Here is a 17,783-nt window from a genome sequence, read left to right as displayed (position 1 = left end):
GGCTAAGGAGGACCTGGAGTTCTCTCATTCGGTGCTGCAGAGTCATCCGCACTCTCCCGCCCGTTTGGGAGCTTTGGTATAATCCCCATGGTCCTTTCAGGAACCCCAGCATCCACTAGGACGATAGAGAAAATAAGATTTTACTTACCGATAAATCTATTTCTCGGAGTCCGTAGTGGATGCTGGGCGCCCATCCCAAGTGCGGATTATCTGCAATAATTGTACATAGTTATTGTTAACTAATTCGGGTTATTGTTGAAGGAAGCCATCTTTCAGAGGCTCCGCTGTTATCATACTGTTAACTGGGTTTAGATCACAAGTTGTACGGTGTGATTGGTGTGGCTGGTATGAGTCTTACCCGGGATTCAAAATCCTCCCTTATTGTGTACGCTCGTCCGGGCACAGTACCTAACTGGAGTCTGGAGGAGGGTCATAGGGGGAGGAGCCAGTGCACACCACCTGATCTGGAAAAGCTTTACTTTTTGTGCCCTGTCTCCTGCGGAGCCGCTATTCCCCATGGTCCTTTCAGGAACCCCAGCATCCACTACGGACTCCGAGAAATAGATTTATCGGTAAGTAAAATCTTATTTTTTGACTATTAACAAAATTAAAAGTGAATGTACAGATGAGAAATCTAAATCAAATCAATATTTGGTGTGACCACCCTATGCCTTCAAAACAGCATAATTTCTAGGTACACTTGCACAAAGTCAGGAGTGCTATAGGATTTCTCTTAAGACCACAGGTTCCACAGGATAACAATGGGATATGATGGAGCGACAGCGGATTGGCACCAAACGATCACAAGCTTTCAGGCCTCCCAGGATGCAATGGGCCCGTCCATATATCCCCGCCCAGTGGCTCAGGCAAATCAGTTGGATTCCAAAGCATCTAGGCAGGAGCATCAGGCGAGAAGAACACACATGCTCACCCTTCCGTACAAGAAGGAAGAAGTTAGTGAGTAGCAAGATCATCAAATCAGGTGCGTCAGGGTGGGATTCCTGTGGAACCTGTGGACTTAGGAGAAATACCGTTATCAACGGTAAGTTCTTACCGTAGCGTATATTTCTCCGGCAGGGTCCACAGGTTATCCACAGGATAACAATGGGATTTCCCAAAGCAATTTTAGTGGTGGGGATGCTCCTGATTGGACAGGAGAACCTTTCGCCTGAATTCAGCGTCATGAGAGGTAAAAGTATCCAAGCATAATGTCTAATGAATGTGTTAATGGAAGACTATGTGGCTGCCTTACATATCTGTTCTGCTGAAGCACCATGTTGTGCTGCCTATGAAGGACCTACCTTATGAGTAGAGTGAACAGAGACATTAGCCGGAACAGGTAGATCCGCTTGAGAGTATGCTTCCGAAATCATCATTCGAAGCCCTCTAGTCAGCGTCTATTTAGTGGTAGGCCAGCCTCTCTTGTGAATTCCGTAGAAAATGAAGAGAGAATCTGTCTTTCTGATGGCACTTGTGCGATCTACGTAGATCCTTAATGCTCGGACTATGTCCCGCGACGCATCTCCTGCAGAAAATCCCGATACCTGAAAAGCCGGGACTACATTTTCTTCATTAAGGTGGAATTTAGACACCACCTTAGGAAGATACCCAGACCTAGTTCTGAGAACTGCTTTATCTGGATAAAAAAAACAGAAAAGGAGAACAATATTACAGCGCTCCTAAATCTGATACTCTTCTAGCTGACGCCATAGCCAGTAGAAAGAGAACTTTAGCTGTCAACCATCATTTATGATCCACTTTATTAAGTGGTTCAAATGGAGCAACTTGAAGGGCTTTGAGTACTAGACCTAAGTCCCAAGGCACTGTAGGAGGAACAAAAGGAGGTTGAATGTGCAGCATTCCCTGGAAAAAGTACGCACATCCTGTAAATTGGCATTTTTTTCTCTTGGACCCCTACAGATAAAATATAGAGGTGGAAGAATAGATCAAAGCGCTCCAACAACACCCAATTATATATACACACACCAATAAGGTGAAAAAAATAAACAATAACAGTACCGTGCTATATAGTATCCAGATAATGGTACAGAATTTTCAGGCTCTGTAATGAATTGTAACTCCTTCACCTATGGGAGAGCTTTTAAGGCTCATGGAGGAGTACAAAGAAAAAAGAAAGTGCAATAGTGCAGTTATCCTTTTTACAACAATATATTTATTTTATCCATCGCATTTATACCTAACAGAAGCAGTCAATGGCACATAGACATCCTCATTGGCAGTAACAGCAACAGGTGTCAAAGTTCTGAAGATCACAGATGGAAACTCCATGGATGAATATTTCAGTAGCAAAGTGTAACCCCTTCACACCTGCATGAGCGTGAATCGCTCGTGGGGGGTATAAATAATAGAGAAAGTGCAATAGTGCAGTTAACCTTTAAAAGCATACACATTTATTTTTAAACATCGCACTTACACCAAAACAGATGATTAAAAACATAGAAATGTATCTCCAAATGGCTTCAGCAGCAGCTGGTAACAGGGTCCTGAGTGCTCCAGGTGGATAAAGGAACCGAGGATGGAGGCTCCGGAAACCGCGATCCAAGACAGCAACCCGATGCCAGCTAACAATGTAAGTCCAAATGGGAAGATACAACAGGGAGACACGTACGCTTAACGCGTTTCAGACAGTCTTTGTCCTTCCTCAGAAGCCATTCTCAATATTCTACTATTTTCTTGGAACCCTACAGTCAATGCTGATACTTGTACTCTCAAGGAAGCCACCTTCAAACCCTTATCCATTCCTGCCCGAAGGAAATCTAAGACCCAGGAAACTTGGAAAGCTTTTGGGTCCATATTTCTTTCACTGCACCATGAATTTAGGCCTGCCATATTCTGTGATAAATGCGAGCTGAGGATGGTTTCCTTGCTCTATGCAACGTTTGAATTTACCTGCAGCAAGAATACTCTTGATTTCAGGATAGGTTTCAAGAGCCACGTCGTCAACGATAGTCGATCCAGATGCCTGTGATAACAAGGACCCTGCATTAGTAGATCTGGACATTAAGGGAGCAGACGTGCAGCATCCATCGACCTTGTCTGTAGATCTGTGTACCAGTGCCTTCTGGGCCAAGCCGAAACTATTAGAATCTCAGCACCCTTTGCTTCTTTTATCTTCTTCACCACCCTGGTAGCAGGATGATCGGAGGAAATAGATACGCCAGATGAAACTCCAGTTTCACTGACAAGGCATCCACAAAAATCACTCCGGGATCCTTTGTTCTTGCCCTGTATGCGGGCACTTAGTTGTTCAGATGGGACGCCATGAGATCTATCTATGGCAAACCCCACTTGTCTACCAGTGTCTGAAAGACTTCCTGGTGTAGAGCCCATTCGCTTGCTAGAATGGCGTGTTGGCTGAGAAAATCCGCTTCCCAGTTTAGGGCTCCCGGAACGGATACTGCGGACAATGCTGGAAGATGGAGTTCTGCACACTTTAGTATGTGACTTACCTCCTTCATTGCTGCTTGGCTGCGCGTTCCTCCCTGATTGTTGAGGTACGCCCCCGCCGTTAAATTGTCCAAGCGGATCTGGACTGGTCTTCCTTGAAGAGTGTCTTTTGCCTGAATCAGTGCCATGTATATGGCCCGAAGTTCTGACAGATTTATTGACAGGCAACTTTCTTCTATGGTCTATTGTCCCTGGAACCATAATCTTCCAGACACTGCTGTCCAGCCCTGGAGACGGGCATCTGTTGTCAGGATCTCCCATCTGATATCCAAAAGATTCTCTCTTTGTCTAGATGGGATGTCTATAGCCACCAGGCTGATGACGTTCTTACCTTGTGTGAAAGTACCATAGTCTGTTTCTTTATTGTCTGATGTATTCCATATCATCTGGCTAGAATCAGACGCTTCCGAGGTCTTGAGTGGAATTGTGCATACTCCACCATTTCTCTAACGTCCTAAGTGGATGCTGGGGACTCCGTAAGGACCATGGGGAATAGCGGCTCCGCAGGAGACTGGGCACAAAAGTAAAAGCTTTAGGACTACCTGGTGTGCACTGGCTCCTCCCCCTATGACCCTCCTCCAAGCCTCAGTTAGATTTTTGTGCCCGAACGAGAAGGGTGCACACTAGGTGGCTCTCCTGAGCTGCTTAGTGAAAAGTTTAGTTTTAGTTTTTTTATTTTCAGTGAGACCTGCTGGCAACAGGCTCACTGCACCGAGGGACTAAGGGGAGAAGAAGCGAACTCAACTGCGTGCAGAGTGGATTGGGCTTCTTAGGCTACTGGACATTAGCTCCAGAGGGACGATCACAGGCCCAGCCATGGATGGGTGCCAGAGCCGCGCCGCCGGCCCCCTTACAGAGCCAGAAGACTGAAGAGGTCCGGAAAATCGGCGGCAGAAGACGTCCTGTCTTCAATAAGGTAGCGCACAGCACCGCAGCTGTGCGCCATTGCTCTCAGCACACTTCACACTCCGGTCACTGAGGGTGCAGGGCGCTGGGGGGGGCGCCCTGAGACGCAATATAAACACCTTAGATGGCTAAAAATACATCACATATAGCTCCTGGGCTATATGGATGCATTTAACCCCTGCCAGAATTCACAGAAAAACGGGAGATAGGCTCCGCCCCCTTCTCGGCGGCCTTATCTCCTCAGCACACTGGCGCCATTTTCCCTCACCGCTCCGTTGGAGGGAAGCTCCCTGGCTCTCCCCTGCAGTCACTACACTACAGAAAGGGTTAAAAAAGAGAGGGGGGCACTAATTAGGCGCAGTATTAAAATACAGCAGCTATAAGGGGAAAAACACTTATATAAGGTTATCCCTGTATATATATAGCGCTCTGGTGTGTGCTGGCAAACTCTCCCTCTGTCTCCCCAAAGGGCTAGTGGGGTCCTGTCCTCTATCAGAGCATTCCCTGTGTGTGTGCTGTGTGTCGGTACGTTTGTGTCGACATGTATGAGGAGAAAAATTATGTGGAGACGGAGCAGATTGCCTGTAATAGTGATGTCACCCCCTAGGGGGTCGACACCTGAGTGGATGAACTGTTGGAAGGAATTACGTGACATTGTCAGCTCTGTATAAAAGACAGTGGTTGACATGAGACAGCCGGCTACTCAGCTTGTGCCTGTCCAGACGTCTCATAGGCCGTCAGGGGCTCTAAAGCGCCCGTTACCTCAGATGGCAGAGATAGACGCCGACACGGATACTGACTCCAGTGTCGACGGTGAAGAGACAAATGTGACTTCCAGTAGGGCCACACGTTACATGATTGAGGCAATGAAAAATGTTTTACACATTTCTGATAATACGAGTACCACCAAAAAGGGGTATTATTTTCGGTGAGGAAAAACTACCTGTAGTTTTCCTGAATCTGAGAAATTAAATGAGGTGTGTGATGATGCGTGGGTTTCCCCCGATAACAACTGATAATTTCTAAAATGTTATTGGCATTATATCCTTTCCCGCCAGAGGTTAGGGTGTGTTGGGAAACATCCCCTAGGGTGGATAAAGCGCTCACACGCTTGTAAGAACAAGGGCTCTACCCTCTCCTGAGATAGCCGCCCTTAAGGATCCTGCTGATAGAAAGCAGGAGGGTATCCTAAAATGTATTTACACACATACTGGTGTTATACTGCGACCAGCAATCGCCTCAGCCTGGATGTGCAGTGCTGGGTTGGTGTGGTCGGATTCCCTGACTGAAAATATTGATACCCTAAATAGGGACAGTATATTATTGCCTATAGAACATTTAAAAGATGCATTTCTATATATGCGTGATGCACAGCGGAATATTTGCCGACTGGCATCAAGTCTAAGTGCGTTGTCCATTTCTGCCAGTAGAGGGTTATGGACACGACAGTGGTCAGGTGATGCGGATTCAAAACGGCATTTGGAAGTATTGCCTTATTAAAGGGAGGAGTTATTTGGGGTCGGTCTTTCAGACCTGGTGGCCACGGCAACAGCTGGGAAATCCACGTTTGTACCCCAGGTCGCCTCTCAACATAAGAAGACGCCGTATTATCAGGCGCAGTCTTTTCGTGGGCAAGCGGGCAAAAGGTTCCTCATTTCTGCCCCGTGACAGAGGGAGAGGAAAAAGGCTGCAGAAATCAGCCAGTTCCCAGGAACAGAAGCCCTCTCCCGCCTCTGCCAAGCCCTCAGTATGACGCTGGGGCTTTACAAGCAGAATCAGGCACGGTGGGGGCCCGTCTCAATGAATTTCAGCGCGCAGTGGGCTCACTCGCAAGTAGACCCCTGGATCCTTCAAGGGATATCTCAGGGGTACAAATTGGAATTCGAGACGTCTCCCCCTCGCCGTTTCCTAAAGTCGGCTTTACCGATGTCTCCCTCTGACAGGGAGGCAGTTTTGGAAGCCATTCACAAGCTGTATTCCCAGCAGGTGATAATCAAGGTACCCCTCCTGCAACAGGGAACGGGGTATTATTCCACACTGTGGTGGTACCGAAGCCGGACGGCTCGGTGAGACCGATTCTAAATCTAAAATCTTGAACACTTACATACGGAGGTTCAAATTCAAGATTCAGTCACTCAGAGCAGTGATTGCGAACCTGGAAGAAGGGGACTACATGATGTCTCGGGACATCAAGGATGCTTACCTTCATGTCCAAATTTACCTTTCTCACCAAGGGTACCTCAGGTTTGTGGTACAGAACTGTCACTATCAGTTCAGACGCTGCCGTATGGATGGTCCACGGCACCCCGGGTCTTTACCAAGGTAATGGCCGAAATGATGATACTCCTTCGAAGGAAGGGAATTTTAGTTATCCCTTACTTGGACGATTCCCTGATAAGGGTAAGATCCAGGGAACAGTTGGAGGTCGGTGTAGCACTATCTCAGGTAGTGTTGCGGCAGCACGATTGGATTCTCAATATTCCAAAATTGCAGCTGATTCCGACGACTCGTCTTCTGTTCCTAGGGGATGATCCTGGACCCAGTCCAGAAAAAGGTGTTTCTCCCGGAGGAGAAAGTCAGGGAGTTATCCGAGCTAGTCGGGAACCTCCTATAACCGAGCCAAGTCTCAGTACATCAATGAAAGGGTTCTGGGGAAAATGGTGGCTTCCTACGAAGCAATCCCATTCGGCAGATTCCACGCAAGAACTTTCCAGTGGGACCTGCTGGACAAATGGTCCGGGTCGCATCTTCAGATGCATCAGCGGATAACCCTGTCACCAAGGACAAGGGTGTCTCTCCTGTGGTGGTTGCAGTGTGCTCATCTTCTAGAGGGCCGCAGATTCGGCATTCAGGACTGGGTCCTGGTGACCACGGATGCCAGCCTGCGAGGCTGGGGGGGCAGTCACACAGGGAAGGAATTTCCAGGGCTTATGGTCAAGCCTGGAGACATCACTTCACATAAATATCCTGAAGCTAAGGGCCATTTACAATGCTCTAAGCTTAGCAAGACCTCTGCTTCAAGGTCAGCCGGGGTTGATCCAGTCGGACAACATCACGGCAGTCACCCACGTAAACAGACAGGGTGGCACAAGAAGCAGGAGGGCAATGGCAGAAGCTGCAAGGATTCTTCGCTGGGCGGAAAATCATGTGATAGCACTGTCAACAGTATTTATTCCGGGAGTGGACAACTGGGAAGCAGACTTCCTCAGCAGATACGACCTCCACCCGGGAGAGTGGGGACTTCACCCAGAAGTCTTCCACATGATTATAAACCGTTGGGAAAAACTCGACAGGTATTGCGCTAGGTCAAGGGACCCTCAGGCAATAGCTGTAGACGCTCTGGTAACACCATGGGTGTACCAGTCAGTGTATGTGTTCCCTCCTCTGCCATCTCATACCCAAGGTACTGAGAATTATAAGATGGAGAGGAGTAAGCACTGTATTAGTGGCTCCGGATTGGCCAAGAAGGACTTGGTAACCGGAACTTCAAGAGATGCTCACGGAAGATCCGTGGCCTCTACCTCTAAGAAGGGACCTGCTCCAGCAAGGACCCTGTCTGTTCCAAGACTTACCGCGACTACGTTTGACGGCATGGCGGTTGAGCGCCGGATCCTGAAGGAAAAAGGCATTCCGGAAGAAGTCATCCCTATCCTGATCAAAGCCAGGAAGGATGTAACTGAAAAACATTATCACCGCATTTGGCGAAAATATGTTGCGTGGTGCGAGGCCAGTAAGGCCCGACGGAGGAAATTCAAATGGGTCGATTACTACATTTCCTGCAAACAGGAGTGTCTATGGGCCTGAAATTGGGGTTCATTAAGGTTCAAATTTCGGCCCTGTCAATTTTCTTCCAAAAAGAACTAGCTTCAGTCCCTGAAGTTCAGACGTTTGTAAAAGGGGTACTGCATATACAGCCTCCTTTTGTGCCTCCAGTGGCACCTTGGGATCTCAATGTAGTTTTTTGGGTTCCAAAAGTCACATTGGTTTGAACCACTTAAATCTGTGGAGTTAAAATATCTCACATGGAAAGTGGTCATGCTGTTGGCCCTGGCCTGTGCCAGGCGCGCGTCAGAATTGGCGGCTGTATCCTGTAAAAGCCCTTATCTGATTTTCCATTCGGACAGGGCGGAATTGAGGACTCGTCCTCGGTTTCTCCCTAAGGTGGTTTTCAGCGTTTCACCTGAATCAACCTATGGTGGTGCCTGCGGCTACTAGGGACTTGGAGGACTCCAAGTTGCTAGACGTTGTCAGGGCCCTGAAAATATATGTTTCCAGGACGGCTGGAGTCAGAAAATCTGACTCGCTGTTATCCTGTATGCACCCAACAAGCTGGGTGCTCCTGCTTCTAAGCAGACTATTGCTCGCTGGTTTTGTAGTACAATTCAGCTTGCACATTCTGTGGCAGGCCTGCCACAGCCAAAATCTGTAAATGCCCATTCCACAAGGAAGGTGGGCTCATCTTGGGCGGCTGCCCGAGGGGTCTCGGCTTTACAACTTTGCCGAGCAGCTACTTGGTCAGGGGCAAACACGTTTGCAAAATTCTACAAATTTGATACCCTGGCTGAGGAGGACCTGGAGTTCTCTCATTCGGTGCTGCAGAGTCATCCGCACTCTCCCGCCCGTTTGGGAGCTTTGGTATAATCCCCATGGTCCTTACGGAGTCCCCAGCATCCACTTAGGATGTTAGAGAAAATAAGAATTTACTTACCGATAATTCTATTTCTCATAGTCCGTAGTGGATGCTGGGCGCCCATCCCAAGTGCGGATTGTCTGCAATACTTGTACATAGTTATTGTTACAAAAATCGGGTTATTATTGTTGTGAGCCATCTTTTCAGAGGCTCCTCTGTTATCATGCTGTTAACTGGGTTCAGATCACAGGTTGTACGGTGTGATTGGTGTGGCTGGTATGAGTCTTACCCGGGATTCAATATCCTTCCTTATTGTGTACGCTCGTCCGGGCACAGTATCCTAACTGAGGCTTGGAGGAGGGTCATAGGGGGAGGAGCCAGTGCACACCAGGTAGTCCTAAAGCTTTTACTTTTGTGCCCAGTCTCCTGCGGAGCCACTATTCCCCATGGTCCTTACGGAGTCCCCAGCATCCACTACGGACTATGAGAAATAGAATTATCGGTAAGTAAATTCTTATTATCGAATGTTAACACCATCAAACCCATCAGTCGTATAGCTGCGTGGATTGATATCATTTGACTGTGTAACAACTCCTGAGTACTTTACTGTACCCTGGATATCTTGTTCCGAGGTAATCCATTTTCTGCACACTGGAATTCAGTACAGCCCCACAGTGAGTCATCCGTTGTGACGGAACCCGAGATGACTTTGCCCAATTTATGAACCACCAGTGCCTCTGCAGACAAATCATTGTCTGTTGGAGATGGCACAGAAGCCTTTCATGTGCCAAGATAAAAAAAAAGGTGGTCGACGTATGACAATTTTCTTACCCCCTTCTTGCGGAGATAAGCTGCCATAATCATCATAATTTTGGTAAATACTCTGGAGGCTGTTGCTAACCCCAAGGGTAAGGTCTGGAACTGAAAATGTTGCTGGAGGATGGTGAACCTTGAGATAACACTGATGGAACAGTGCTATAGGAACCTATAGGTAAACATCCTGACTATCCAGGGATACCCTGTAATCCCCTGGTTCCATGCCAAAACTATGGAGCGCAACGTTTCCCTGTCAACTGTGGTACCCAAACTTATTTGTTTAGTATTTTGAGATTGGGGTGAAAGGATCCTTCTGAACCCAAACCCGGTTGGAGTAAAACCCCCTGTCCCTATTGTGCAGGGGTTACTGGACTGCCTATTCCTGACCAAAGCAATTTCTGAACTGCTTCTTGCAACCCCTGTCCTTCGCCTCTACCTGAGACGGACTGGAACAGAAACTTCGAGGAGGATGCTTCCTTGAAGAGAGATATAACCTAGAGATACAGCTGCTTGCACTCAGGAATCGGTTACCAGATCTGAGCAGACTGAAGAAGTTGACCCACTATCCTGGGGTCCCCCAGAAGGAAGCCCGCACCATCATGCTGATGCCTTATTCTCTGGTTTGTAAGCTGGCCCTCCGGTTGCCTTTGCTTCTTTGCCTTACCAAACTTATTGTATTGGGGCCATTATGTTCCTTTATGACCGTCAAGGCCGAAAACCAGACCCCTATATTTGGGGTTATATGTGGAAGGAAACGTGACCTTCTTGGAGTCTGATTTTGACTCCAGAATATCTGTTAACTCCTTACCAACAGAAACTTCCAGCCAAAGGCAAATTTTCCAGAACCTTCTTTGATTCTGAATCTGCTTTCCATGTATGTAAGCAACACTGCTCTGCGAGCAACTATTGTTAATGTTGATGCCCTAGAACATTAGTGTCCATATGATCTATATGGGATTCTTGTTCCCTTGCAGGCGCTGAAAAACCTGTCTTCCAGTACCTCAGCCCAGTGTACCTACAGCACCTGATATTCCAAGATGGTCTCCCATCCAAGAACTAACCAGGCCCAACACTGCTTAGCTTCCAAGCTCTAGTGAGATTGGGCCCATCCAGTGTGGTGTGCTGTAGATTGCAAGGTGAAGTCATGCCCCAGACAGAGACAATATGGTTTTCATAAAACCATCCCTCTATTGATGTTGATGGCAAAGGCCATATATATTTTCGCACTGATGATTTGAGTATCTCTATAGGAGGCATTTCCCATTTTTAAACAGTCCTCAGCTGGAAAAGGACATTTGAATCCCATTTACTGGGGACCTATATTCTTTATTGGGTATAGCCCAAACCTTTTCCCTGATTTTCATCAGCTGCTAGGGTCCCCCATGAGGAGGCCCTATTTTTTGGGGACGTTTAAACATAGGTACCTTATTTTTTACACAGGCTCTGCTGAATCCTCTAAGGACAGAAAAGCCTTTACTGCTCTCATTAACTCAGCTATATTTACCTGTTGTATGCCGAAGAAGAGTATATAGAGGTTTCATCATCTGATGAATCATCCTGTGTAGCCTGTGCAGTTGATGATTTATTTACACTCGGTTTCTCAGCTTGTTTTATTAGAGAAGCTGTTGGGGATACCGTAGGTAGAGAGCTGCCTGTATGGGTTAATAATGAACCCTATTCCTGGTATCAAAGCTGTAGGATTTAACCTTTCAGCTATACTGGACAAGGTCTGTGCAAACATCGCCCCAAAGGGGATTTATCTATTATGCTGACAAGCCAACCATTTTACACATGAACCATCCTGTACCAGATCAGAGAGGATAATACAGTTATTTCAAGACAACATGATATGAGTGTTGGTGTTACTTTAAGTGTACTCTCGTCACCTTTGCCGCTCTTAGACATGATAAATAATCAGCACTTTCACAGTGTACTACACAGTTTGTGACTGTAACCACTTTATAGTTCTAAAGTGATATCAATCTGACCCCTACCGATGCACCAGCATTGAGGATCAGAAGACCAACTGACAAACATATATTAAAGTCAGCAATCACACTAGCAGTCAGTCACATGTTATATATTAGTCATATGAGCACATAATCAACTACAAACACATTTAGTGCCGTATAACCCGTACTCGGTAGAGTGGGATACAGGGAGACTCTCCTCACTTCCAAGATCGATCAACACATTAGCGAACGCTGAGTGGATCCAGACGCTACTAGTGTACACTGCTGCTCCGGGAACTTTAAGTGAACACAGACGCACTGTGCATACAGACGCACTGGCCATACAGATGCCTGTATTGCGACCTGGTCTCCTCGCGGTAGTGCTTAGTGAACACAGACGCAGCGGCCTATGCTGCGACCGAGACCCCTCGTGGTAGCATCTGAGATGGAAGTGAGGCAACAGTTCATGGCGGGAGACTCACGGAAACTGGTCATGAACTGGGGGGAGGGGCGACCAGGAGAGCGTCTAACTCCCCACCGCTGACATGAATCCTAGGGCTTGCAGCCTCATACTATTCGTGGTGCCTTATGATCCCTAAGGCCTAGTGCTGGAGCACCCGTGGTGGCGGCGCGTCAGCTACTGTTTGGTAGTCTCCTTCCAATACAGTGGGGCTGTGTCCGTATTCCCTGACTACAGGGAACCAATGCCTTACCTTCTCCCCGTGCTCCGGCCACAGCTTGGTCATGTCTGCTGGAACTGCTAGTATATCCGACACAGACGCCCGCCGAGACAGCACTGTTCACATGGGTAAGTGTTGTTGCGACACGGCGGAGAGTTGTTGGAGCGACTCTTTCCAATATGCGTGTAAGATGCTGTTAAGAAAGATTGCTCAAAAACATAGTAAGACTATAAAAATAAAATAAGAAAGCTTAGGGCTGCCCTAGAACAGCAGCCCTGTGACCATGGTCCGGCTCCTGCCGCACCAAACAAAAAACTGATTTGCCTGAGCCAGTGGGCGGGGATATATGGATGGGCCCGTTGCATCCTGGGAGGCCTGAAAGCTTGTGAATGTTTAGTGCCAATCCGCTGTCGCTCCATCATATCCCATTGTTATCCTGTGGATAACCTGTGGACCCTGCCAGAGAAAGATCATCATGTTCATATGTAGGTTGAAAAAGTCATTAACTGAAACAGAAACAGCTATGTAGGAGGCTTAAAACTGGGTGATGAACAGCCAAACTCCTCTACAAAGGTGAGGTTGTGGAGGACTGTTTCATGTCATCCCATGGTAAGACACTGAGCACAGCAACGAGACACAAGATGGTTACACTGCATCTGCAAGGTCTTTCCCAGGCAACGATTTCAAAGCAGACTGGTGTTTCAAGATGTGCTGTTCAGTCTCTTTTGAACAATCACAAAGAAATGGGCAACGTTGAGAACTGCAGATGCAGTGGTTGGCCAAGGAAACTTTGCGCATCAGATAAAAGACACATCATGCTGAATTGCCTTCAAAATCGGAAGATGTCCAGCAGTGTCATCGGTTCAGAAGTGGCAGAAACCAGTGGGACCCAGGTGCACCCATCTACTGTTCGGAGAAGTCTGGCCAAAAGTAGTCTTCATGGAAGAATTGCGCCCAAAAAGCCATACCTTTTGACATGAAAACAAGGCCAACGACTCAACTATTCCTAAAACGTAGGAACTGGGGTGCAGGAAAATGGCAGCAGGTGCTCTGGACTGATGATTCAAAATTTTAAATATTGTGCTGTATCAGAAGACAGTTTGTGTGTGAAGGGCTGGAAACCAGTTCAATAATGAGTGTCTGCATGCAACAGTGAAACATGGTGGAGGTTTCTTGCAAGTTTAGGGCTGCATTTCAGCAAATGGAGTTAGGGATTTGGTCATAATTAATGGTGTCCTCAATTCTGAAGAAGTACAGGCAGTTACTTATCCATCATGCAATACCATCAGGGAGGCCTCCGATTGGCTCCAAATTTATTCTGCAGCAGGACAACCACACCAAACATACAGCCAATGTCATTAAGAACTATATTCAGCGTAAAGAAGAACAAGGAGTCCTGGTAGTGATGATATGGCCCCCACAGAGCCCTGGCCTCAACATCGAGTCTTTCTAGTATTACATGAAGAGACAGAAGGATTTAAGCAAGCATACATCCACAGAAGATCTGTGGTTAGTTCTACAATATATAATGCAACAACAATAGCACTATTGGTGGCCTGCAGGTGCAGAAAAATAGTGGGAATGCCAGCACAGTGTAGCCATCACTGCATGTTGAATACTCCCCTAGGATTTACATATTTCATACTTCGCTTTTAGTTTGGGGGAAATAGAGCTAACATGAGGCAGCTCCAAAGGTAGCTGACAGCTTTGTGCTTAATACCCCACTGACTCAGTATACACATTGTAATTAGACGCATTTTTCTTTCTTTAAGTGCGTTGTACAAAGAATGTTAAATGAAAATACAATTCAAATTTCCAGTATATTTAGGTTATGCTACCAAAATATGTGTTAAAACAATTGTGCCAATAGGCAGAATGCCTTCAAAATACAAAATTCTGTTGCACAATAATTTTGCTTGTCTGTGTACAAAAGGTGCTAATTTGCCATTTACATATAAATACTACTAATACGTCCAGTATGCTTATACTTTTTCGCACAGGTTAACATTCAAACAATATTTATTTTCTTTTTTTGTAAGGTCGCAACAGCTAACCTTGCATGGGCATCAGTAGCAATACATCAAGTACAAGTAAGTACCTACTTTGTTCTCGCCAACTCCTTGGAAAAGCATTGACGTACAGTATATGTAGTAGACATCTGATAAGATGTGCACTTAATCCAGCAGTAAAACTCAACCTTGTTTAACATCCATCTTTATATTTTATTGTTCTGAATCATGTTTTAGGTATGCAGAGGATTGGCAAAACAAACTGAGCTAAACGACTTTCTACTAGATGTGTCCAAGTAAGTTCCTAGGGATTCAGTATGAATTACCTGTGGGCAGGATGCTGGCTGTCCATATCCTGTCACCGGTATCCCGCCCGCCAGAATGCCGGCAGCCCGGCAAACAAAGAGTCCCATTGCGGGCTCACTACGCTGTGGGCTCGGTGGCTTGCTGCGCTCACCATATGTTCTATTTCCACTCTATGGGTATCTTGGACACCCACGAGTGGGAATAGTCCTGGTTTGCTAGCGGCATTGCCGGCTGTCGGAATTTCAGCATCTGTATTCTGACTGCCAGGATCCTGACAGCCAGCAAACTGAACAGATCCCATTCCTAGCTATGTATGTATGCATGCATGTATTACTTTAGTAATAATATTAATATTATGTATTTCCAATATGGATTACTATAATTGTATATCATACTATTTCAATATATATGTGTTTGATGGAGGTAGGAATATGCTTATAATGCCAAGTATATATTTATCTTGCTTGGAGTGTTGGCACGACATAACTGTGGGCTACACTACCATCTTCTGTAGTATGTACGTATTATTAAGCCCCTCCCTACCCTTGTTGGAGCCCTGGGGTTAACTCAATGCAGCAATTTTTCCTGGGGCTCTTCACTAGCAAAGTGTTAACATTAAAATTCCTAACAAACAGCTACTTAGCAACATAACACATTTTGTAGTTCACTTTATCCACATGCAATTTAAAAGCTACATTTTAATTAATATTATAATTTTTTATTACTGTAGCAATCTTAAAGATAATAGAGATTTGTAAACATTATTTCTTTCTATCCTCTGTTTTGTCGACTGTGTTGTGCATTGTTATACACTATGTTGACAAAAGTGATTGGACTGACGGCAAACAGATCAATGTGATTTTATTGCCATCAGTACTTTGTGGGTATACAATGTGCAGTGATTACTGCAGACACCCTTCTTGGCAGACTGTCCACATATTCCTGGACAACAGCAGGTGGTATTTTTTGCCATTCTGAATTAAGTACAGTGACCAACTGCAACACTGAAGAAGGTTATGAGCCTGTCTAGAATGCAGCTGACGCTCCAATTCATCCGGAGGTTCACAGTGGGGTTAAGATCTGGACGCTGAGCTAACCAATCCAACCGGGTTACTGAATGTTCTGTATACCAGTCCATCGCCCTGGAAACATGACATTGCCCAGCCTATGATGATCCCCTCTTCAAATTCAGTTAGCTCCTCCCGGCAAGCCATTTCATTAGCAATTGATCTAATCAGTACCACTCTAACCGCTTTATACCTTTACGAACACGTATCTGCTGCAGGAGCACACCATTACGCTGGCATGGGGTGTCCAATCACTTTATTGTACATAGTGTAGATGTGTCCTCGTACATCTAGCCTCAATATGCCACGCAGCATGAGATACCCGGCACGAGTGAGCCTCCAGGTCTCATGAAACACTGTTAAAGTCAAACGTCTTTTTTTTTTTTTCCCCCCAAATGTCTTCGTCACAACGCGATGTGACTAGAATGCGACTGCTCTTTCAGCTGATTAATTTTATATGCAACACTTGTATATTGTGTGTGACTCAGTCTGTATATGGAGCACAACAGAACTTGTGTTGGGAAAAAAGCTGCGACTGCTACATTGTATCACTTTACATACAGATTTAAAGGGGATCCGGACTGAAAGTCGACAGTAACTAGGTCGACAATGTCTAGGTCGACCACTATTGGTCGACAGTAACTAGGTCGACAGGGTCTTTAGGTCGACATGTTCTAGGTCGACAGGTCAAAAGGTCGACATGAGTTTTTCACAATTTTTTTCTTTTTTTTGAACCTTTTCATACTTAACGATCCACGTGGACTACGATTGGAACGGTAATCTGTGCCGAGCGAAGCGGTAGCGGAGCGAAGGCACCATGCCCGAAGCATGGCGAGCGAAGCGGTGCACTAATTGGGGTTCCCGGTCACTCTACGAAGAAAACGACACCAAAATAACATTAAAAACTCATGTCGACCTTTTGACCTGTCGACCTAGAACATGTCGACCTAAAGACCCTGTCGACCTAGTCACTGTCGACCAATAGTGGTCGACCTAGACATTGTCGACTTTCAATACCACACCCGATTTAAAGACTCAGTCACACACAGATATACAAGTGTCACCTATCAAATTAATCAGCATTGTTTACCAGTGCATCCTAGCAGCATCGCGTTGCAACAAAAATGCATCTTTGCAAAATAAGACACCTGATGCTAGCAGTCTCACAGGACCTGGCATGCCGAGAGTGATTGTTTGGCATGACTGCAGCAATGATGTATGAGGACACATCAGTATTTTTGGGGAAAATATAAAACTGTACCAAATCTATAATAGTCATTGTTTGTTGAAGCAGCCTTGATACCTTTTGTTTGAAAACATCATAAGTGGATAACTTTCTACTATAGGAAAACATATAGAATAGTTTAATTCTATTGTTTTGATTGTAAAGTAAAAGGAAATTGTTATTACAATTCTGAACTCGTTTCCATGCAGTTAAGTGACTCTCTTCCATGTATGTTTCCTCAGGTTGAAGATGATAATATATATAATTGTTTTTTGTTTTGTTTTTGCAGAACATATTTTGATAACATAGTTGCAATAGATTCTTTACTTGAACATATTATGGTAAGACGTTATTTTCTGATCTATAATACCATTCTCAGATTGATTATACTTTGTCTCTAATAGCTCATATGCTACAATGTGCACACTGTACACATCATCAAGAATTTGTGATGTCATTTAGAGAGTGGTCTGATAACGGCAACGTTGCCAGTTTATCCTAATTTCCAGGTTTTAAAAGTTGGTTACTCTCAATGGGTTGTATTCAGTTTGCCGGTTGTCGGGGTCCCAGCGCACAGTATACCGGCGCTGGCATACCGACACCATTTGTCCCTCTTGGGGGGATTCCGGTGCCGGTATGCTGTGCGCCGGGACCCTGACAGCCGGCATACCATACTACGCCCCTCTCAATGTTTGTCCCACTTGTACCTATATCATTGCCAACT

The 17,783-nt window shown here is 45.8% G+C and overlaps 1 protein-coding gene and 1 pseudogene across 2 annotated transcripts in view; one reads left to right on the top strand and one right to left on the bottom strand.

The window, feature by feature from the left end:
- Nucleotides 1–17,783, top strand: part of PDE10A (phosphodiesterase 10A) — a 490,921-nt gene that overhangs the window by 359,186 nt on the left and 113,952 nt on the right. For both annotated transcript variants that reach the window (XM_063917548.1, XM_063917547.1), the window contains exons 8-10: nt 14,492–14,542; nt 14,699–14,757; nt 17,349–17,400. In XM_063917548.1, the coding sequence (XP_063773618.1) occupies nt 14,492–14,542; nt 14,699–14,757; nt 17,349–17,400 (162 nt within the window). The remainder of the gene's footprint in view (nt 1–14,491; nt 14,543–14,698; nt 14,758–17,348; nt 17,401–17,783) is intronic.
- On the bottom strand, nt 10,833–10,950 carry LOC134912209 (5S ribosomal RNA; annotated as a pseudogene).

The sequence above is a fragment of the Pseudophryne corroboree genome, chromosome 4 (genome assembly GCF_028390025.1).
Source record: "Pseudophryne corroboree isolate aPseCor3 chromosome 4, aPseCor3.hap2, whole genome shotgun sequence".
In the NCBI taxonomy this organism is placed as follows: Eukaryota; Metazoa; Chordata; class Amphibia; order Anura; family Myobatrachidae; genus Pseudophryne; species Pseudophryne corroboree.
This window is presented reverse-complemented; position numbering and strand designations above follow the sequence as displayed.